At 38.8% G+C, this 24,147-nt stretch overlaps 1 protein-coding gene across 7 annotated transcripts in view; it reads right to left on the bottom strand.

Annotated features, from left to right (window-relative positions):
* Window positions 1-6,296: 6,296 nt before the first annotated feature.
* The window catches only part of GOLM2 (golgi membrane protein 2), a 68,295-nt gene continuing 50,444 nt past the window's right edge, over window positions 6,297-24,147 (bottom strand). For 4 of the 7 annotated variants that reach the window (XM_040968601.1, XM_040968600.1, XM_040968599.1 and 1 more), the window contains 2 exons: window positions 15,016-15,183; window positions 6,297-8,296 (listed from right to left, as the gene is read on the bottom strand). In XM_040968601.1, coding sequence (XP_040824535.1) covers window positions 8,226-8,296; window positions 15,016-15,183 — 239 coding nt within the window. In that variant the 3' untranslated portion in view covers window positions 6,297-8,225. The remainder of the gene's footprint in view (window positions 8,297-15,015; window positions 15,184-24,147) is intronic. The other 3 variants (XM_040968604.1, XM_040968603.1, XM_040968602.1) reach the window with 1 other exon arrangement.

The following is a 24,147-nucleotide window of genomic DNA, read 5'->3' as shown; positions in this document are numbered from 1 at the left end:
TTCTTCTGGGCACGGCAGTGTGGCCTAGCAGCTAAAGTCCTTGCCTTGAACTCCCAGGACCCCATATGGGCGCCGGTTTTAATCCTGGCAGCTCCACTTCCCTTCCAGCTCCCTGCTTGTGGCCTGGGAAAGCACTCAAGGCTTTGGAACCCTGCACCCGTGTGGGAGACCTGGAGGAGGTTCCTGGTTCCTGGCTTCAGATTGGCATAACACCGGCCGTTGTGGTCACTTGGGGAGTGAATCATTGGACGGAAGATCTTCTTCTCTGTCTCTCCTCCTCTCTGTATATCTGACTTTCCAGTAAATAAATAAATAAATCTTAAAAAAAAAAAAGGAATTATACTATAGTAAGGATATAGGGGAACTCAGTGAGTGGGGAGGGAATTTGGGAGGGAAAAAGGGAAATCCCAGAGCCTACGGAACTATCATATATTGATAATAATAACAAGAAGTAAAATTTTTTGAAAAGAATACAAAATTTAAAAAAAGAGATTTATTAAAGATTTAGTGCCAGGCATGGTAGCCTAGCGGCTAAAGTCCTTGCCTTGCACACACCAGGATACTATATGGGCGCCAGTTCTAATCCTGGTGACCCTGCTTCCCATCCAGCTCCCTGCTTGTGGCCTGGGAGTAGGACCCTGCACCCACGTGGGAGACCCGGGAGAGGCTCCAAGTTCCTAGCTTCAGATTGGCTCAGCGTTGTGGCCGCTTTGGGGAGTGGATCTATGGACGTAAGATCTTCCTCTTTTTCTCCTTCTCTCTGTATAACTGACTTTCCAATAAAAATAAAATAAATCTTTTTTAAAAAGATTTAAATATTTACTTATTTCGGTTGGAAAGGTATATTTACAAAGAGAGATAGAAATCTCCATCTTGTGGTTCACTCTCCAGTTGTCTACAGCGGCCAGAACTGAGCTTATCTGAAGCCAGGAATTTCTTCCAGGTCTCTGACACGGGTGAAAAAGCCCAAGCCATTGAACTATCTTCTACTGCTTTCCCAGGCCACAAGCAGGAAGGTCAGTGGGAATTGTATCAACCGGAACACGAATCCGCACCCATACAGGATCCTTGAAGATGCAAAGTGAGAATTTAACCACTAGGCTACCACACTGGGCTCTTGTAGTTTAATTAAACAATTTTTTTAATTTACTTTTTTGAGTGGCAGGCAGACAGAACAGGAATGTTCCCATCTGCTGGCTTACTTCCCAGATATTCACAATGGCCAGGACTAGGCTTATTGACTCAGAAGTCCAGGAATTCAGTTCATGTCTGGTACATGGGTGGCAATGATACAACCACATGAGTTATTACCCACTGCTTCCCAGAGTCCATATATAAGCAGGAAGCCAATACGGGGATCAGAGCAGGGGCTGAAGTCCAGGCATTCCGACATGGGAGTCATGCTTTTTTTTTTTTTTTAAGATTTATTTATTTAGTTATTTATTTTTTGGAAAGGCAGTTTTACAGAGATGAGGAGAGACAGAGAGGAAGATCTTCCATTCAATGGTTCACTCCCCAAGAGGCTGCAACGGCTGGAACTGAGCCAATCTGAAGCCAGGAGCCTCTTCTAGGTCTCCTACGTGGGTGCAGAGTCCCAAAGCTCTGGGCTGTCCTTGATTGCTTTCCCAGGCCACAAGCAGGGAACTGGATGGGAAGTGGAGCTGCCGGGATTAGAACTGGCGCCCATAAGGGATCCTGGCGCATTCAACATGAGGACTTTAACTGCTACACTATTGCGCCAGGCCCCCAATAGCATTCTAACTGCTAGGCCAAATGTCTGTTCTTGTGTAGACTTTTTATTTTTATTGGAAGGTCAGATATACAGAAAGGAGGAGATACAGAGAGGAAGAACTTCTGTCTGATGATTCACTCCCCAAGTGACTGCAATGGCTGGATCTGTGCCAATCTGAAGCAAGTGGCCTAGGATTACTTCTGGGTCTCCCACGTGGGTGCAGGGTCCCAAGCTTTTGAAATGTCTTTGACTGCTTTCCCAGGCTACAAACAGGGAGCTAGATGGGAAGCGGGGCTGCCCGGGCCCATATGGGATCCCGGGAGTTCAAGGCAAGGACTTTAGCTGCTAGGCCACTGCACTGGGCCCAGCATTTTCTTTTACAGATTTATTTTTATTAGAAAGGCAGATTTATGGAGAGAAGGAGAGACATTGAGAAAGGTCTTCCATGTGCTGATCCACACTTCAAATGACTGCAATGGCCAAAGCTGTACTGATCTGAAACCAGGAACCAGGAACTTCTTTCAGGTCTGCCATGTGGGTACAGGTTCCCAAGGCTTTGAGTCATTATCTACTGCTTTCCTAAACCAAAGCAGGGAGTTGGATGGGAATTATAGCAGCCAGGACATGAAGCAGTGCCCATATGAGAGTCCGGTGCTTCAAGGGGATAATTAGCCAATTGAGTCATCGCTCTGGGCCCATATATGTGGTTTTTTTTGTTTCTGTTTCTTGCTCCAGGCCCATGTGTAGGCAGTATTTTTTGGACAAAAGATAGTGTGAACATGCTAACATGTTGTAGAGACAGATTCTGTAGTCTGTTATCTTCTCTGAAAACTGCTTTATTCTCGTTTTAGCAGGAATTTCAGTTATTGAGTGGTCACCTAAATGTTTCTATACTTGGTGTTATATTTTCTAGCTATGGAAACCTAAAGAGTTTCAAGCCCTAGCTCGACGGGACTCATCTTCTATACTGATTTCCATGTCAGCCTTGTCTGGACTTGATCCTTGTCTGTGTGTGTGTCTGTATGGCTTTGTCAGAGCCTGTGAGGAGTTTAAGTCTTACTGTGGAACAGCCTGCCTTCTGTTCCATCTGATTCTACAATTCATATCCCCAGCTTGGCAGGCCCAGAAATGAAATGTCCCTTGGTACTACTTTTGCCTTAACATTTATTGACCTTTGGTATCTAGATTGTTCTAAATCCTGTACCCACTGCAATCAGATGAGCTTGCTCTAACAAGATGGTAGTGCAGCATCACCATTAGTCATGGGCTTGTGTGGACCAAAAGTGTAGATTTCTGGGGTCACCTCTCTTAATTCCATTTCTGTTACTCCATCACATGGACTCCAACTGTTTCAATAGCTCCATACTGTGATCTCTGGCTTGTTAGCTCTGTAGAACCAGAGAGCGAGCCATGTGCTTACTACCTGTGCTCTCAGAGACTGTAGTTTTGTGCTGCCTGAAAGCAGTTGCCTCACTGTCCCTAGCTAGATAGCTGCTTTTAATCTAAGAGTCAAGTTACTCCATCGTAACTGGAAACAGAAGTCTTCCGTCTGGAGCAAGCATGATGGCTCAATTGGGTAATCTTTTGCCTGCAAGCACCAGCATCCCATATGGTCACCAGTTCCTGTCCCAGCTGTTCCACTACTTATCCAGCTCCCTGCATGTGTCCTGGGAAAGCAGTGTAGGTTGGCTCCCTGCACCCACATGGGAGCTCCAAAAAAAAAAAAAAGCTCCTGTCTCCTGGCGTGGAATTGGCTCAGCTCTGGCCAATTGTAGCCATCTAGAGAGTGAACCAGTGTATGAAAGAACTCTCTGTCTCTCCTTCTCTATCCGTAAGAATTCACCTTTCAAATAAAAAAAAAAACCTCTCCCTTCCATCTTATTTATTTATTTATTTATAGAAAAAGGAGAGGTAGGGCACTCCCATGTTTTTGGTTCATTCTCCAAATGCTTGCAAAACCTGCGTTTGGACTACCATCAGAAACTCAACTGAGATTTTCCAAGGGAAAGCAGGAACCGATGCTTCCTTGGTTCTGCATTAGCAGGAAGCCACCAACCAGGAATTTTACTCAGTCATTCTGATGTGAGATGCAGTACTGTTCTTCTTGTTCTAAGAAAAGCAGGACAGGTCACAGGGAGGAGCAACAAAGTTCTTTCATCCGATGGTTCATTCCCCAAATGGTCACAACAGCCAGAGCTGAGCCGATCTGAAGACAAGAAGCCAGGAGCCTCCTCTAGGTCTCCCTCACAGGCGCAGGGTCCTTAGGCTTTGGGCCATCCTCCACTGCTTTCCCAGGCTACAAGCAGGGAGCTGGAAGGGAAGTGGAGCAGTCAGGACAAGAACTGGTGTACGTATGAAATGTTGGAGTGTGCAAGGTGAGGATTGAGCCAATTAAGTCATCGTTTCAGGCCCATGGATACATCATTGCTAATTGCACTCTCAGCTACCAGGCTAAACAGAGATGGAGCCACGAGGATGTGGGAGTCACTGACAGTGGTTTAACACATAGAAACCTGATACCAGCCACTTCATTGACCTCAAATGCCAGGGACTCCTGCCCTTTATGCCATTTTCTTACATAGACTGTATCGTTTACCCTGTCTCCTGGGGAATTGCAGTTGAAGTTTCATTTGGTTCTCTTGGGTAATGTAAAAAGGAACTGCATTGGGCCCAGCGAGGTAGCCTAGCGCCTAAAATCCTTGCCTTGCATTGTACTGGGATCCCATGTGGGCATCAGTTCTGATCCCAGCAGCCCTACTTCCCATCCAGCTTTCTGCAGCCTGGGAGGCAGTCGAGGCTCTCCAAAACCTTGAGTCCCTGCATCTGCATAAGTGACCCAGAAGCTCCTGGCTTTGGATCGGCTCAGCTCCCGCCGTTGCGCTCACTTGGGGAATGAATCATTGGACAGATTTTCCTCTCTGTCTCTCCTCCTCTCTGTATATCTAACTTTCCAATAAAAATAAAATAAATCTAAAAAACAAAAGTGACTGCACTTTGTTTAATGTGAGCCAATTATAAGTGAATGCTGATGGCCCACATGTGACATTAAGATTCAATAATATAAAAAACAAAACAGAAAACACAAAGAAACAATACAAAAAAGTAAAAAAAAGAAAAAAGCCAGACTCAGTAATATATATCTTTGAAAATGCACTGATGTCACGTTGTCTCCATGAGTCACAGGGCCAGACGCAGGGAAGCAGAAGCATCAAGTCAACCACCATGGAAAGTGATTTCCCCTCCCAAATAAGAACTTGACAGAGTCTCTGACCTTAGACTATAGCAAAAATTTTTTTTGCATAATTACACAAGTGAAGTCAAGAAGACATACAATCTTAAGGTTTTAAAAAAACGAGGTGATACATTTTGATTTTTAAAGTTATATTCACATTTCTTCTAGACTAATTTTCTATGTATGTTTTATGCATAAAAAATTATTTTTATTGGAAAGGCAGATAAGATTTATGGAGAAAATAACAAAAAGATTTTCCATTCGCAGGTTCACTCCCCACAAGGCCTCAGCATCCTGAGCTTCCGAAGCCAAGGAACCAGGAGCCTTCTCCAGGTCTCTTCTGGGTCTCCCATATGGGTGCAGGGTCCCAAGGGTTTAGGCCATCCTCTACAGCTTTCCCATGCCACAAGCAGAGAGTCAGATGAGAAGTGGAGCAGCTAGGACATAAGCTGTAAGGGATCCCAGCGCTTGGAGGTAGAGGATTAGCCAGTTGAGCCATTGTGCTGGTCCCTGTTTTAGGCTTTGCATTTCTGCTTCAAGACCACGAAATGAATTAACTTAGCTCTTCCTACTTTATATCTCTATAGTCCTTCAGTCTCATTTCTTCACATTTGCTAATTACACTAAAGCTACATAACTAATGCTTCAGCAGAATGTAAATCTGAATACTTGGAACCTTTATGACCTTAAAGCCTTGGAACTCTGTTTTTAATAGCTCTGACTGGCACTAGAATGTAAGCTCCCCAACAACAGCAACCTTCTCTATCTTGCATACTTATCTCAGTGCCTGAGACATTGAGCACACACAAATAGGCATTCAATATCTGCTGAGTAAACTAATGGTGCAGTAAATAGTCCTAGTGTAAAAATTTCTGTTGTTCAAGTTTAACTTAAAATAAGTACATTTCTTTTTTTTTTTAAGATTTATTTATTTTTATTGGAAAGGCAGATATACAGAGAGAAGGAGAGACAGAGAGAAAGATCTTCCGTACGATGATTCACTCCCCAAGTGAGCGCAACGGCAGGAGCTGAGCCGATCCAAAGCCAGGAGCCAGGAACTTTCTTCAGGTTTCCCATATGGGTACAGGATCCCAAGGCTTTGGGCCGTCCTCAACTGCTTTCCCAGGCCACAAGCAGGAGCTGGATAGGAAGTAAAGCTGCTGGGATTACAACCAGTGACCATATGGGATCTCGGGGCACTTAAGGCGAAGACTTTCACCACTACATTATTATGCCAGGCCCAGTACATTCTTATTTTAGTGTTAAAATGTCACGATTTATTTCACATGAGTGCGACATGTGTATATATATCAGAATTAGTAAACAGTGAAGCAAGTTTAATTCTTAATTTATTAGAACCCAGTGAGTAATGATTTCCATCAAATTAACACTAATTCAGGGCAAAAATACATTTACAAAACAAACCTTAAGGCAGAAGTAAAACATTATAAAAAAATATGTCTTATATAGACTTTAGAATGTCAGCATTTTGAGATTCACATAGTATTTGGTTGCCCTAAAATGTTAATAAAGTCAGAAATATTATCAATTGGTCCAAAATTTCTGAGTTTATAAAATGTCCAGGCTGCTAATTAAGGAAATTTTGCTGTGTAAGCATTAGCCACCATAAAAACCAACTAATGGTTTTTATGACAAAGGCAGGCAATTTCATGGTTTTCTGTCATAAAGATTTTACAGAATTAAGATAGCAAAAAGTACCACTAGAACTACTTTCTGATTCATCTTTTCACACTAATGCTGAAAAGATGTATACCACTTCTTTAAACGACATTTAAAAACCTGTGAACCAACATACCTGTTCTTTGCAGGCCTGGCCCTACGGATAACAAAGGCACCAATCATTTGATAAGGTGGGAAAAACAATTTTAGTCAATTAACTGCATACTGTCCTGTTTATTAAATAAATTGAAACAAAATTTTTTCCTCTGTAAGTCTTTATTTTGACTGGAACCTTAGTAGGGGAACATTCATTTCATGTTGCTTATGTGTAATTAGCAGTCATTCTCCTGAAAAACAAGGTTAGCAACCTTAAATTTCTATTTATGATTAGAATTTTTTGTTTTAGGAGAGTGGGATAAGATTTAAAAGTGATTTAAATTAGAGAACAAGGATTAGCTAGCTTACAAATGTATTGAATAGAGTAAAAAAGACAACTGTATTTAAAATAATTTTTTAAGTCTAGCAAATATGAGTTTGATGGGTTCTTAACTAATGTTAATTGCAAAGATTTGTTTTTGTTACAAACTTTTAAGCTATTTTACTAAAGCAACTGTAGACCCCACTGTACTTACATTTATCTGTGCATTAATAAAAACCTGTTAAAATTCTTTATTTAGTACTTCAGAAAAAGTCTACTCAAATAAGATCACTGAAACTACCAGAAAGTCTTTGAAATACTGACTGCCGATTCATTTCAAAGTAGACTTAGCCCCTTTCAGGATCTGGCAATTTAGTCATGAATAGCTTCACCAACTTCAACTTTGAAAATATAAAAGTTTTAGCCACTGGTGGCCAGACTAAAGCAGTATTGGTATCACTTGAAAAAATAAAAGCTGGTATGGCAAACATGCATTCCACAAGTTCAAGAAGGAGGGAAGATGTAACTCACAAATAACATGTCTTTGCAGTTTACCTCAAACTTCCATTGGGCCCTAGCTGAAAACTTCTCTCTCAGAACACATCAGCGCTCATGTAAATAAAAGGAGGAGGGAGGGAATTTTGTACATATGTTGCTCAGTGTTTGGTTCTAGATTCCCCTGTTTTATGTAATTATGTTAGGCATAATTCCTTCAAGATCATGAAATAAGAGATAGTCTGAACATCAGTTGGGCTAACAATGCATTTAAGGTATAAAAAAGTTTTCAACTGCATAACTGTTCTCATTCTGGTTAAGCTGTGTGCAACATATAACATGTACAACCATTTTCTGTTGTCTATTTCTGGAAAAGAGTATTAGGTTCAAAAAGTGTGAAATATACATTAGTTTGCTTTAAATGCAAAGATTAACCATTTTTGGCTCAACTGTATCATAACCAAAAAAGTCTCTGCTTTGATAATACAATAGGAAAAGGCTCACATATGTACATGGGTACATTCCTTCATTAAAATTTTCCTTAAATCTATATCAATGTATCTTTACAACTGATACAACTAATCTTTACAGCAAAAGTAAAAATGATGATGTAGAAATGATTTCCATTTTTACAGCACTTCAGGTTTTCAGAAGTTTTCCTCCAGGACTCAAAGAACATCATTGAAACGTTGCTTCCCGTAGTCCCCAGGGTCCATCTGAAGCTCTCGTTCTTCCTCATCTGTAAGTGACAGAATCATGTTTCAAGAATATTATTTTTTTTTACATATCATGGAACAATCGCAGCTTTATCATGTTTTAATTTTTCTCACCTTTAATGTAGTTTTCTGCTTGTTATTTTACACCTACTAAAAATAGCATTCTGATTTGTTTGGCTTAAGAATGACAAATTTAACAAGAAGACTACTTAATTTTAACAAATAGTTTGTACACAAACACATAAGCAGAAGTAGTTAGACACATATACATAGCTTGCAAAACTTGAGAAATCCACAAACACTAAAATGTTAATCCTTTAACACAAACATGCTAATTTTATAGGATAAAGATTTAGTCCTTTGAACTAAAGCTGTGGTAAAACTTTGCTATAAACATATTCAGGACATTAAAAACAAAAGGTGTTTTTATTCTAATTATAGAAGTAATCCATTATGGTAATGTAAAAATTAGAAAATAAATTCACTCATAATCCCACCTTTCATGATTTTACAATATCTTTTGTTTCCCTGCATATGGCTTGCCCTTGATGTATAAGTAGACTATACCAGCCAATCAAAATTACATCTTTTACTTATCAAAAAGAAAAAAAAATTACATAATATTGCTAGACAGTAAGATCTTCAAATCCTCTTGCAATGGCTACATAAAGTGACTCCAAATAGTGTTTTGGAGTCTGACTTATTTAGCTATTAATAGCCTTCTCTGGATCCTTTGCTGTCACCTGTCACTTTGCATTGCTGTCAGTTTATCTGCTAGTACAAACCCTTCTTTCTAATTTCTCTTTCAAACCACAGGTTTTGAAGTAAGAATACTCAAGGGTATTGAGTATTAGAACAAGAACTAAGATCACTGTAATAAAGAAAATAAGTTCCCTTTTGAGTACAGTTTTTTAAATGATATTTTTTGGCTTCTCTGTCAACTTAAAAAAGTAACTTTTTTTGCTTTTGGTTCACAGCTACTGTCATCCAACCGCTTAGTTGCTGACAGACTGAGATGTTACTACCATGATTGAAAATATGATTTTATATAATAGAATGAGTTATACATTGGAATAAATGTATGACTTCATTATAGATTTATAAAATCTACTACTTTAGGTTTGACAGATTCTTTTTTATTATAAAATTTTACTGTTTCAAAAGTTCCAAATAGGGCACAGCACAATTGCTCCAACAGCTAATCCTCCCCTTATAAGGCGCCAGTTCCTGTCCCACCTGCTCCGCTTTCCTATCAGCTCCATGCTTGTGGCCTGGGAAAGCAGTGGGGGATGACCTAAAGCTTTAAGACCCTGCACCCATTTGGGAGACCCCAAGGAACTCCCTGACCACAGGCTTTAGATCAGCTTAGCTCCAGCTGTTGCAGCCATTTGGAGAGTGAACCAGAGGATGGAAGATCTTTTTCTCTGTCTCTTCTTTTGTCTGTAAATCTGCATTTCCAAGGAAAATAAGTAAACCTTTACAAAAAAGTTCCAAACTTTCACTTTCCTTTCAATGGCTTTATAGACTTAGAGAAATTCTCATTTAGAATTGTAAGCAATCATCCTGCACCATTCTGTGGGCAAAGTAATTTTATTTTTGTAGTTTTTTTTTTTTGAGATAGAGCACATGTGTGCTCCCATCCTGTGGTTCACTTTTCCAATACCTGCAAGGGCTGGGCAGGACCCAAGTCAGGAGTTGGGAGCTCAATCCGCATCTTCCACATGGGTGACAGTCAATTACTTGGGCAATCCCTGCTGTTTCCCAGATCTGCATTGGTAGGAGGCTGGAGTCAGGACCCAAGACCCAGTATGTGGGATATCTTTTTTTTTTTTTAAAGATTTATTTTTATTATTTTTTCATTGGAAAGGCGGATATACAGAGAGGAGAGACAGAGAGGAAGATCTTCCATACGATGATTCACTCCCCAGGTGAGCGCAACGGGCCGATACTATGCCGATCCGAAGCCAGGAGCCTCTTCCGGGTCTCCCACGCGGGTGCAGGCTCCCAAAGCCCTGGGCCGTCCTCGACTGCTTTCCCGGGCCACAGGCAGGGAGCTGGAAGGGAAGCGGGGCTGCCGGGATACAACCGGCGCCCATATGGGATCCCGGGCGTGCTAGGTGAGGACCTTTAACCACTTGCGCCACCGCGCCGGGCCCGTATGTGGGATATCTTAACCACTAAGCTAAACACCTACCCCTGCACCACATTCTTAACAAACTGAAGCTTAATCTGAGAGGGATTAGAAACCCAAATCCATTATGTGAACAGACTGGAACTATATCTATATTCACAATTGTATTTTGTAATAATGTTGATCAATCTATCAAAGAGTCTTCTGTGCTGCAAAAACAAAGACCTTATTCTTGATCTTCAAAGGGGATATAATCACCAGCATCTCTTCAAAAAGTTCTAAGATCCAAGTTAGGGTATCTTATCTTAATGGTTACAAACACAATGTGACCGCAATGGAATAGTGAAACTTTTTCCAGAGAAAAACTAAAAATTATTTGAAAAGAAAAACATGTTGCTACTTTTTGGAATTTCTTTTTTAATTTATCTTCATTGGAAAGGTAGATTTACAGAGGAGGGATAAAGACCTCCATCCAGGGCCCGGTAGCATGGCCTAGTGGCTAAAGTCCTCGCCTTGAACGTGTTGGGATCCCATATGGGCGCCAGTTCTAATCCCGGCAGCTCCACTTCCCATCCAGCTCCTTGCTTGTGGCCTGGGAAAGCAGTTGAGTTCGGCCCAAAGCTTTGGGACCCTGCACCCATGTGGAATGCCCGGAAGAAGTTCCTGGCTCCTGGCTTTGGATCGGCATAGCATTGGCCGTTGCGCTCACTTGGGGAGTGAATCATCAGACGGAAGATCTTGCTCTCTGTCTTTCTTCCTCTCTGTATATCTGACTTTCCAATAAATAAATAAATCTTAAAAAAAAGAAATATAGGGCCCGGCGCGGTGGCGCAAGTGGTTAAGGTCCTCGCCTTGCACGCCCTGGATCCCATATGGGCGCTGGCTCTAATCCCGGCAGCCCCGCTTCCCTTCCAGCTCCCTGCCTGTGGCCCGGGAAAGCAGTCGAGGATGGCCCAAAGCTTTGGGAGCCTGCACCCGCGTGGGAGACCCGGAAGAGGCTCCTGGCTTCGGATCGGCATAGTATCGGCCCGTTGCGCTCACTTGGGGAGTGAATCATCGTATGGAAGATCTTCCTCTCTGTCTCTCTTTTCTGTATACCTGCCTTTGCAATAAAAAAATAATAAAAATAAATCTTTTTAAAAAAGAAATATAAATTAATCTACAAGCCAAATATATAATTTATCCTCTAAAGCAAATAACCCAATATAAAAATTCTGGATTTGCTTTTACTTTCTAAACATTTCATTCAATGAACACTTAAGTAGTATTTAAAGTGCAGAAGACCCTGTACCAACTGTTGAACAAATATTCAGCTTTGTAATCTATATAACAACTGAGGCAGATAACTTCAATTATTCCTATATTACACTTGAGAAAATTCAGGCTATTTAATTCACAAGTTCATAGAGCTAGTAAGAAATGGAGTTAATATTCATAATCTCAGTCTGGCTTCACAGTACAGGTTATTTACACATGCTGCTAAGCCTCCTTCCACACATATCCTTAGTAACTAAGCATTTCATATTAAACAAATTTCAAACTTCTATGGGATTAAGGACAAGAATAAAGGAAATGTGCATATGCCCATCTCCTGATTTCAATAATCAATCAAAAATATATTATCCATTAGATGTGTAGTGTTAAAACTCAATTTTTATGCCAATACAAATAAATTATTACTGTTAGGATACCTCAGAAAAATCAGCAATTAGAAATATAAACAAACTATGATTGTAAACACAGGAAAAATCAGTCCTAATTAATTCTACAGGAAAATACTCTTCAAGTAATGTTGACTGTAGTGATCATTATATATGATAGGTATCACCATCATAAGACCAAAATCTTTCAACTTCCTAATTGTACCGCTGCTGCCAAAGACTATTTCAAATTCAGAATTGTGAGACTAAAGCTACACTGAGGCCAGAAGCTCATCTTGCTAATTTTAACATTCTCTTTAACTTGATAAAAAGTTAAAAAATTCACAGGGCAGAGCTCCTAACACTAGAATCTTAATAGTGCCTCTGAAAGGCATGCTTCACTTTTTATGCCAGTGGCTGTAAAGTTGCAATGGTGGAGTAAAGTTTCTACTTTCTTTTCCAGATTTTGGAATAGAAGTGTCTCAGGCAACCTGCAATCACAGAAATCTATTTTCCCAAAATGCCTATGTGATTCCACATAGAAGTGATTACTGTGTGAATGTGGACAAATATTCTTTCAAACCATGAATGACCATCTATTCTTGTCCTACTGTCTCACATTCAGATAAAGACATTGTGGCCCAGAGAGCTTAAGTAACTTGAAAAGAATCCACAGCCTGTTCTTGACTCTCAGCCTGATCTTTTAACCACTCTTATTATCTGCTTTGGCTACCAGTACACGCCAGACTAAGAATCCAACTATTATTTTTACTTTGGCACAGTTAAAAAAAAGTTACATTTTTTGATATAATAATGAACATTTTAGAAACCAATTTGCTGATAAAATAGGGAATAGTGATAATAACTTCCTTCAGTTTTTGGACAGTTAACATTATATATTTAAAAGATTGCTGAAAACATGTTTAAAATGATTTAGGTTTTTTTAGTATTCCTTTTCTGCCAGCTTGCCCAGTCTTACCCCCTTTTATTTACTGGAACTGATCTTCTTGTACCTTTCTGTTTTCTGATAAGCAAGTCCCCATTTTAGCCGCTTTACTCTCCTTCAGCAACAATCAAGTAAGTCCACAAATGGCAGAATGTTAAACAGCAATTCTACCCTGCCCCTCAAGTAAGATTCATTTGCAAGTAAAGAAATCTCCAAATGTAACAGCTGCCTGTTCGCTGAGGCTATCATCTTAGGTAACTTCCTTATATCCCTTAGAATCAATGAACTTATTTTGAAATGGAAAGAAAAGGCAGAATGAGGATACTGTGGATTTGAAATGAAATATGACAGCAGGAATGACTAGAGAGGAAAAAGAATAGAAGAGATGGAGAGATAACACACTTAAACAGATTTTTTTTTTACTGTGGATAAAGAAGATAAAAAGATTAAAATTAAGTTTTGTGATAAAAGTCATCAACTTTAACATAACCAAAAATATAAGAAATAATTGTTAATAACGGTTGAACTTGCTGCTTTGAAAATTTCAACGTCACCCAATGAAATGATAGAGATGATAGAACTAAAGGGCAAACCAGGAAGGTTATAAGAACAGAAATTAAAGGATTATCACCATAGTCACAGTTACAAGAATAAAAGTTCCATGAATAAATCATAAAATTATCAGTTAATGAAATTCATTGAGGGCACTGTGTGCAAGGTATTGTGGATGGTGGCCATGAAGGAAGAAAAGAAAGGGATACAAAACAGAAAACAAATGAAGGTTCCTGCCCTCCAGGAGCTTAGCCTAATTGGTAATATGATATTCATGCATGAAAAAGCCTTAAAATGTTATAATAACTGCAAGCAAATACAATCCAAACAACTCACAAAAGTAACAAGGAAAATGGTTAAAGTTTATGAAAATAGAATAAGATCATTGAAAAAGAAAACAAATTTACTCAATATTAACAAAAAGTATCTGAGAAATTCTCAATATTCCACTCAGACCCAGTCTGTCTTCCATCCCCCAATATCCGTATTTTCCCAAAAAATGTGAGGCACAATGAAAACAACACTGAGTTGGAAGTCAGTCACTAGTTGCTCTTTACCTACCAACAGTATAAAATTTTAGGAGAACTCTATTTTCTTTTGAGTTTTATAAAAACAAGTCTTAATATAAAGCTAAATGAAAATGTAACTACTTTGCAAAGAACTGAGGAAGAAGTCTAAACAAGCTACAGTGGGAAAAAAAATGTCATGCATCATACCATAAAACGGCAATACATCACATCCTAAAGGTTATACCCGACTTTAATAAAACAGAGAAAAAGCTCTACAAGCACTATTAAGCAGTACAAGCAGGCAGAAAACAGATCTAGAAACTCACAGTAAAGCAACACACGCTGACACGCATGCATGGGTGGGGCTGCATGCACACAGGCGGATTCTGAACTTTCACTAAGTTAAAAGCTCAGAAGTAACACAGTTAACAGGAAAAATATGTTGAATCTGTGTATTAAGCATAAAAAGATAAATCTTGCAAACTGATTTTTTGAATGTTGATAGAAACTAAGTGTGAGGAAAATTCCAGAAACAGCCTTCTCATGCTGCAGCAACAGCATTATCCAAATCAGGGGGAGGTCATCCCCTCTGTGGCTTTTCTGATAAGAAAAAGGATGTTTTTCTAATAAGAAATAGAAAAGGATTCTTTACCAGAAATATTTGCCTTAGGTAAAATCTAGAGCCATTTTAAACAATTTAATGCTAAGATTTCTGAAGATTCTGAGTTTCAAATTAAAACTCATCAGTAACACACAAAGTAACTACAATTGAAAATAATTTGGCAGGTCTACAAATAGTACTAATAGTTTACAAAAATATCTCTAAAAACTGCATAGAACCTCTGTGTGTTGATATTAAGACAACACTACTTCTAGTAAGTCGGGGAAAATTCTACACAAATTCAACTGAAAAACTTAGAGGTGGGTTTCATGGCCACAGCATGGATACAAAGCCCACGCTCACCTTGGACGTCTTCCTCTCCACCATCACCATCTTCTTCCTCATTGTAAGCCAGCTCAGCCTGCTTGTCTGCCTCGTACTCACCTACGTTACCATCATCCCCATTATAATCCGCCAGTTTAGAGCCATGTTGCGGATCAACAGGGGATTCATTCTCATCAAAGAATCGGCCTGTGAAGTAGGTAAAGGATTAATTCAAGAGTAAAGAGAAGAAACGAAGGGACCTAAACTGAAGGCAGACCAGAAAGCAAGACAAGTGAAACCTGGCAACTTTCAAAGTGTTGGTTATAAAAAAAGACACATTTCATGAAGGTTAGCCAAGGCAAAAGTAAATAAGAGTGAAGACCTCGAAAATGGCGTTCATTTATTGCACAATTTCTCCTTTGGGGTTACTTTTAATTCTTGCTACTTCAGATTTGGATGTTTTCTTAAATAAAGGGGGATGATTTTCAGAGTAGTTTTCCTAATAATGACTTATTTTAATATAAATATTTGTCTAATTCAACACTTAAGGATAAGAATAAATCATTTTACTATCAGTTGCAATACATATCTGAAATTCACTGTTATTGTTTATGAAATATAATTTTCCACAAACCATTTTCAAAATAGTTTAAAAAAAGGGGTAGTATAAGTAGTAGACAAACACGCTTGACAACTTTATCAGTAAAACTGATTCCCTACAGTCATGCATTTCCAAGCAAGGGTTGGCAGAATAACAATCCCTAGTGGGGGCCCAGAATGGTAGCCTAGTAGCTAATGTCCTCATCTTGCATGTGCCAGGATCCCATATGGGCATCAGATAATTTCCGGCTGCTCCACTTCTATCCAGCTCCCTGTTTGGGAAAGCAGTGGAGGACAGCCCAAAGCCGTGGGATCCTGCATCCACATGAGAGACCCAGAAGAAGCTCCTGCCTTCAGCTCAGCTCAGCTCTGACCATTGTGGCCACTTGAGGAATGAATTAGCAGACAAAAGATCTTTCTGCCTCTCCTCTCTGTAGATCTGCCTTTACAATAAAACTAAATATTAAAAAAAAAAATAGAATCCCTAGTAGTATGTGTTTTGAGGAAAAAACCTTCCCATATAATTTTGGTTTATCTTGTCCCATTCCTGACATCGCAGGCGGGGGTTTAACCTGTGGAGCCACATGACCATTCTTTGACTTTACAATATTGTTCTGGTGATAAAATAAATACTGCCAATACCAGCAGAAAAATAGAAATTTACAGAACTCTGTATTTTCCTTTCCTAATATACGGTATTTACTCATGGATAAGTTAACTGGTACAGCTAAATAATCCTTATCCAATGTAAAACTGTTATTTTAAACATGTAAACACTTAAATATGATAGTTAACAGTGAGTTATTTCCTCCAAGTAGCCTTTACCATTTTTATCAGTTATGAAATAAAGATAAAAAGATCAAATATAGTTAATTTATTAACTATCAAATATGGTAAATTACTTAAATAAATGGTCCACCTATATATTCTTTTTGTAATACTTCCTCAGAATATTTTTAATAGATTTTTTTTTTTTTACTTATTTGTAAGGTATAATATGAAGAAAGGAAGGAAGAGGGTAGAGGAGAGAGACAGACAGACAGACAGACAGTTTTATCTTCCACTGGTTGACTCACTCCCCAGATAGACCCAACAGCCTGGGCTGGCTGAGGCTGAAGCCAGGAGCCAGGAACTCCATCTGGGGCTCCTACATGCTTGGCAGTGGCCCATCTACTGGGCCACCAGGGCCATCATCCACTGCTTCCTAGGACATGTGAGCAGGAAGCACAGCAGGTGTGATTCAAACTGGCACTCCTGTATACAATGTTGGCATTGCAAGCATTGGCCTAACCTGCTGAACCTCAATGACAGCCTCAAAGAAGAACAATTCAAAGTTTCTTTTTTTGAAAGTAGTTGACTAATCATCTGGACATCCTGAATTCAGTCATAAAAATGTAATATTATGATTACAGTGACAGAGCCAATAAAAAATAAGTAACAAAAATAGATGACCAATCAACCCAATCATCTTGCTTTTGTTAAATATTAACCCGGGCCATTTCAGATACAGAATTGTCCTATCTATAGAAGCTAATCTTTAACTTTGGATTTCCAACACTGTAACAGACAATAAGAAAAGGAAAAGAGCAGTGTTAACCACACAAAGTTGCCAGTCAAGTTTGGGAGAGCAAACTTCAGATTAAAAAGTGAATAAAATATGACCATGTAGATAAAGATGCATAATGCCGATCAATATAACAGGCTGTTGATGTATATGGTTGCCAGGAAACATGTCACTGTCGGTTAGAGTCAGAAGCAAAGGTTTCAAAAAAGAGGCAAATGATTGACTATGACAGAGAAAAGGAAAGAGGAATTCAAAGAACAGATAAGAAATAAAAACAGTATTAAGAAGCTTGGACAAGCAAATTAGAGAGAGTTATGGAATGTTTTTCAAATTAGAAATTTTGTAAAGGTTCCCTAAGACCAGCTTACAAGTCTTTGAAGCAAATGACAAAGTACATGAAAGTATCTACAATGCTGTTTGTTAAAAAAAAATTATTTATTTGAAAGGCAGACAGAGAGGGAGAGAAAGAGATCTTCTATCTGATGGCTCCTCCTCAAATGGTCTCAACAGCCAAGGCAGGGACAGGCCAAAGCCCAGAGCCTGGAATTCCATCCAGGCCTCCCAGGGAGGTAGCAGGGGCCTAAGTCCCCCGGCCATCTCTCATTGATTTCCCAGGTACATTAGCAGGGAGGCGGACTCAAAGTGAAACAGCAGAACTCAAATGAGCATTCATATGGAATGCCAACATCACAAACGGCAGTCTATCCTGCTTGTGCCACAAAGAAGGCCCCCAACACTGATCCTTTTAAAATGCTTTTTTTCCATATATCCAGCACAGATTCACTGAAGTATGTGACAGGTATTGGTCCAGACACCATGATACAAAAATAAAATTACTATCACCATCTGCTATTCAGGCTAGAAAGGGAGAAAGATGTATAAATAATTAAAAAGTGATATTAACTATGCTATATTGCACAACGATATAGAAAGTGACACATAAACAATGGAGACCACTGCTATACTTGGTTGCAATGCAAACATTATGTGGGAGGCAATATCAGTTGTTATAATTTCCTTAAGGTTCCTTGAAACAGGAATCCCATCTTAATGCCTTACACCACCACTCTTTAGCATCTTGTCAAGTAAGAAGCTGTGATTGTTGCTGAGTACTACACTATTATAAAAATATAGGGAAAACAACTGGAGGAAGGGGAAATGGGGAGGATGGGAGAAATTCCTGAGCCAATGGGACTGTTATCATGAAAAATAAAATTAAAAAAAAAAAGAAGAAGCTATGAAGATTTGCATCAGGGAGATAGGAAATGTTACAAATAGGCCAATCAATGATAATGATAATGACGAATGGATTATATGGCTTAATGGAGTCAAAGAATGATCCTATAATGATAGCCTATAATCTGAAACTAATGGTACTTACACCTAAAGTGGAACAAATAGAAAAGAATGGGAAAACAAGAGCTCAGCAGCGTGGCCTACTAGCTAAAGTCCTTGCCTTGAACACGCTGGGAACCCATCTGCGCACTGGTTCTAATCCTGGCAGCTCCACTTCCTATCCAGCTCTCTGTTTGTGGCCTGGGAAAGCAGTTGAGGACGGCCTAAAGCCTTGGGACCCTGCACCTGTGTGGGAGACCTGCAGGAGGTTCCTGGTTCCCAGCTTTGGATCAGCGCAGCACTGGCCACTGCAGTCACTTGAGGAGTAAACCATCAGTTGGAAGGTCTTCCTCTCTGTCTCTCTTCCTCACTGTATTTCTGACTTTGTAATAAAAATAAATAGATCTTAAAAAAAAAAGAATGGAAAAACAAATGTTGCTCTATACAGAAATACTGAGTTTGGGTTACATTAAAATATTCACATGAAAATCTCCTTACAGACACATGGGAACATAGATCTTGGATTCCAGGCATGAAGTGAGGGCTAAACATGTAGACTTAAAACATGTATTTCAAGATGATAGGTTAAAATGTAAACAGATCATTTCTCTTATGAAATATAAATTCATAGAAGCATTCTATGTCAAAGGCGTGACCTTGGGGATCAACTATATTTAAAAGGAGCAAAAGGAAGCAATGAGCACACAATCATCGCATGAATGAATACATCTATTATGTCTCTCGACAGAGAGCTCCCTAAAATATTTCACCTATTTTATACCCTTTAATTCAAATTTTCCAATTTTATTTATTTTTTTAAAGATTTATTTATTTTTTGTATTGGAAAGGCAGATATACAGAGAGATGAGACAGAGAGGAAGATCTTCTGTCTGATGGTTTACTCCCCAAGCAGCCGCAAAGGCTGGAGCTGAGCCAATTCGAAGCCAGGAGTCAGGAGCTTCTTCTAGGTCTCCCATGCAAGTGCAGGGTCCCAAGGCCTTGGGCTGCCCTTGACCGCATTCCCAGGTCACAAGCAGGGAGCTGGATGGGAAGTGGGGCCGCCAGGATTAGAACCGGCGCCCATATGGGATCCCAGTGTGTTCAAGGCAAGGACATCACATTTACATATTCCTAAGATTATCTTTGTTTTTCTTCTCTTTTCTGAAAGCAGATTACCCTGTCAAACTCTTATTCAGCTAATGATTAGCTGAGCAGTCTTGGAAATGTTGTGAAACTTCTTCATATCTATTTATACTTCATAAAATGGAAATAAAGATAGTTATTTAAACATTAGTTAGCTATGAGATTATACACTTAAACCCCTCATGGAGCAGAGATTTGGCCTGGTAGTTAGAATGCTGTTAGGATGTGAAATTCCTGTATCAGAGTACCAAGAGTTCTGAACCAGGATCTGCTGATGACTACACTTCCTGTTAATGCAGACTGTGGGAGGCAGCAATGATAGCTCAAGAGATGTGGGTTCCTGTCACTTACATGGCAGACCTGGTTTATTTTCACTTATGATATTCAAGGTTCCTCCATATTGTAACATTTGGCAGAAATGCTTTTAAAAGACTGAATAGAAGGTCCAGCATGATGGCTCAATTAGGTAATCATTCCCCTTCATGCGCTAGCATCTCATACGTGCACCAGTTCCTGTCCTGGCTGCTCCACTACTGATCCAGCTCCCTGTTTATTGCCTAGGAGGGCAGTGGAGGATGGTCTAACACCTTGGCCTCTGCACCTGCTTGGGAGACATGGAAGAAGCTCCTAGTTTCTGACTTTAGATTGACTCAGCTCCTGCCACTGCGGCCATTTGGGGAATGAACCAGCAGATGGAAGATTTTTCTGTCTCTCCTCTCTCTAAAATCTGCCTTTTCAATAAAATAAATAAATCTTAAAAAAAAAAAGGTTAGATAGAATTGCATTGCATGTATTCACCCACCTTTGCTTATTCTTCCCCCCCCCCCTTTTTAAGATTCATTTATTTATTTTTATTGCAAAGTTAGATGTTACAGGGAGGAGGAGAAACAAAGAGGAAGACCTTCTGTCTGATGGTTCACTCCCAAAGTGGCCACAATGGCTAGAGCTGAGACAATCCAAAGCCAGAAGCCAGGAGCTTCTTACAGGTCTCCCAAGTGGGTGCAGGGTCCCAAAGCTTTGGGCCGTCCTCAACTGCTTTCCCAGGCCATAAGCAGGGAGTTGGATGGGAAGCGGGGCTGCTGGGATTAGAAACAGTGCCCATAGGGATCCTGGGCGTGCAAGGTGAGGACCTTAATCACTATGCTATCATGCTGGGCCCTATTCACTCATCTTTAAATCAATAATTATATTACATGAATTGACTGATGATGTCAACATGAATATAACAAGCATCAGCTCAAATCTATGTTCATTTATTTGGGGCTATACTATAAGATTGGAATGCCTTTTATAATCTTTTTATTCACATATGTTCTCTGTGTATGTGTTTCAGATTAAATTAGAAACTACACATGTAAAAAAATATAGCTAGATTAAAAATGTTTATTTATTCATTTCTTTTTACTGTATTTACTTGTATTTCTTGTATCACTGTGCTGTGTTTTTTAAATATTATTTTTATTGGAAAGTCAGATATACATAGAGGAGGAGAGACAGATTTTCCGTCCAATGATTCACTCCCCAAGTGAGCACAACAGCCGGTGCTGTGCTGGTCTGGAGCTGGGAACCAGGTACCTCTGCGGGTCTCCCACACGGGTGCAGGATCCCAAGGCTTTGGGCCGTCCTCAACAGCTTTCCCAGGACACAAGCAGGGAGCTGGATGGGAAGTGGAGCTGCCGGGATTAGAACCAGTGCCCAGATGAGATCCTGGCACATGCAATGTGAGGACTTTAGCCACTAGGCCACACTGCCAGGCCTGTCAACTAATTTTTGACAAGGATATAAGATTATTCAAAAAAGAAAAGGACACTTTTTCAGCAAATAGTGCTGGAACAACTGAATATCCATATACGAAAGGACGAAGTTGAGGGCCCAGTGTGATAGCCTAGTAGCTAAATCCTTGCCATGCAGGGATCCCTTATGGGAACCAGTTCCTGTTCCAGCTGCTTCACTTCCCATTCAGCTCCCTGCTTGTGGCCTGGGGAAGCAGTCAAGGATGGCCCAATGCCTTGGGACCCTGCATGGGAGACCTGGAGGAGGCTCCTGGCTCCTGGCTTCAGATTAGTTCAGCTCTGGCTGTCACAGCCACTAGCGGAGTGAAGCAGAAGATGGAAGATCTTTCTCACTGTATCTCCTTCTCTGTGTAAATATGCTTTTCCAAAAAAAAAAAAAAACTTAAAAAAAAGGGCAAAAGTTGGATGTTTACTTCATAACCACACAAAAACAAACTTAAATTGGATCAAGGCCCTAAGCACAGAATTAAATCTACAAAGCTTACACAGGGAGAATCTTGAAAATCAAATTTTTAGCAATGGCATTTTTCAGATATGTTAAAACTATGAGCAACAAAAGAAAAAAGAAGTTGGATTTCATCAAACTTTGAAACTTACCAGAGGCAAATATGAAGAGAATGGAAAGATTGCCCATAGAAGAAGCAAAAATACTTGTAAATCACATATTTAATTAGAGTCTAGTATGTAGAATATATTAAGTTTTACAACTCAACAACAAAGACAAGTACCTCAATTAAAATATGGGCAAAGAGCCCAAAGAGACAATCTTCCACAAAGGATATACAAATGGCCAACAGGTAGATGACAACACAGCTGAGGTTATTAGTCATTAGGGAAACAAATGAAATATCATTCACGTCCAGAAGAAATGACAATATTGAAGATGAAAAAGGGAAAGAGAGGAAAATAGTATTGGATATGGAGAAATCATAACCCTTACACATTTTCCTGGTGGGAGTGTTAAGTGTGCAGCTGTCAGGAAAAACGTTTGGCAGTTCTTTACAAAGCTATATATAGAATTAACGCACTCAGCAATTCCACATGTAGGTACTCAGTTCAAAGAACTGCAAACAGGTGTTCAACAAAACCTTGTACAACAATGTTTACAGCAATACTACTGGTAAAATCCAAAAAGCAGAAATAACCCAAACATCCATCAGTGTGTGAATAGAGCACAAAATGTATCCATGTCACTAGTATCAAGCCATAAAAAGAACACAGCACTGATACATACTGTACGACAACTAAATCTTGAAAAAAAAAAACTTTGCTAAGAAAAAAGTACCAGACACATGGTTCTATGATCTTAAACCTACAGGTTAATCCATAGAAAGAAGCAAATTCCTGGTTGCCAGGGTTTGGGTATGTGAAACAACAAAGAATGACTATTTAATGAGTTTGGAGTTCACTTTGTTGGTGATGAAAATGTTCAGGAAGTAGATAGTGCTGATGAACCCATAATAATGTGAAAGCATTGAGTATGAGGAAATTATATATTTTGGTGACTTTGTTTTGTATGTTTTGCCACATAAAAATTATTTTTCATTAAAAAAACCTTTTTGCATGACATAATAAAGCCTTATTTGAAGGGACTTCATACATTCAGGAAAAACTAAATTTAAAAATTAGTTCATTTTGGCATAAAATATTTAAAATTCATGTATAGCTTTTTTTTCATGTAGTTTTCCTATTATGCATTCTCTACAAACTCTTTGAATACACCTCATAAAAAGGCAATAAGAGAGAAATTACAATAAAAGTAATTTATAAGACATTAGTATCTAATTCATTTGTAAAAATTTGATACAAATATATAGAACCATTTACAAAGTTTTCAGACTAAGTGGTGCAAAGTAATGCACATTATCTATAAAGAAATAATTATGATAAAGTTGCTCATATAAAAATAGGCTCCCAGAAATTAAATTCTTATTCAAATATCTTTAAGGAATCTATTTATTCTAAATATCTCACATTAGATAAAAATCAATGTGGCCAAGCCACAGTAAACAAATATATCCAGACCCTGACAATACAAGGATATAACAGTATGAAACTAGCCATATGTTTTGATCTGTTGACTTCATTCTATGTACTATACTTTTAAAGGAACATCCAAATTATGAACAAATAACTGAGAAAAATGAAAATATAGTCATAGTCATGACAATGAAACTGAAAAAACACAAAGTAATCTAAATAATGAATAACAGTAGATATCAATGAACTATTATAATTGTCTAACCCCAATGGAATACATGTATATACATGGAAAACAGAATTAAATAAAACCGGGATGTTTATTTTTGGTCTAAAATAATTTTAAAACTTATTTTAATAATAATGAAAAAGTAATAGTATAGTAATAGTATATAGTATAATAATAGTATATAACTATTTCATTGTTAAAAAATAGTATATAACTATTTCATTGTTAAAAAGGTATGTAAGAAATAAACTTCAAAATGGTGCATGCATTGATTTTAACCCCTTATATATTATTGATACTTGGAAGAGAATTTGGTATAAGAGTTTAGAATGTAAGAGTGATAATTCTGAAAACTTATTTCTAATCACCTTTTTCTACCCAAAGGTGTGGGGAAAAACATGTAAGGCTACTATATATATGATCATATGACACATATATATGTGATAATACATACATGTGACAATATACAATAATACAAATACAGGATAAATATAAGTTTAGAAGAAAATTTATATAATGAAAATAAG

This window comes from Ochotona curzoniae, unplaced genomic scaffold (assembly GCF_017591425.1).
Source record: "Ochotona curzoniae isolate NIBS_2020 unplaced genomic scaffold, NIBS_Ocur_1.0 scaffold_4701, whole genome shotgun sequence".
NCBI lineage: Eukaryota > Metazoa > Chordata > Mammalia > Lagomorpha > Ochotonidae > Ochotona > Ochotona curzoniae.
Note: the sequence above shows the minus strand (reverse complement) of the source record. Positions and strands in the feature narration are given on the sequence as shown.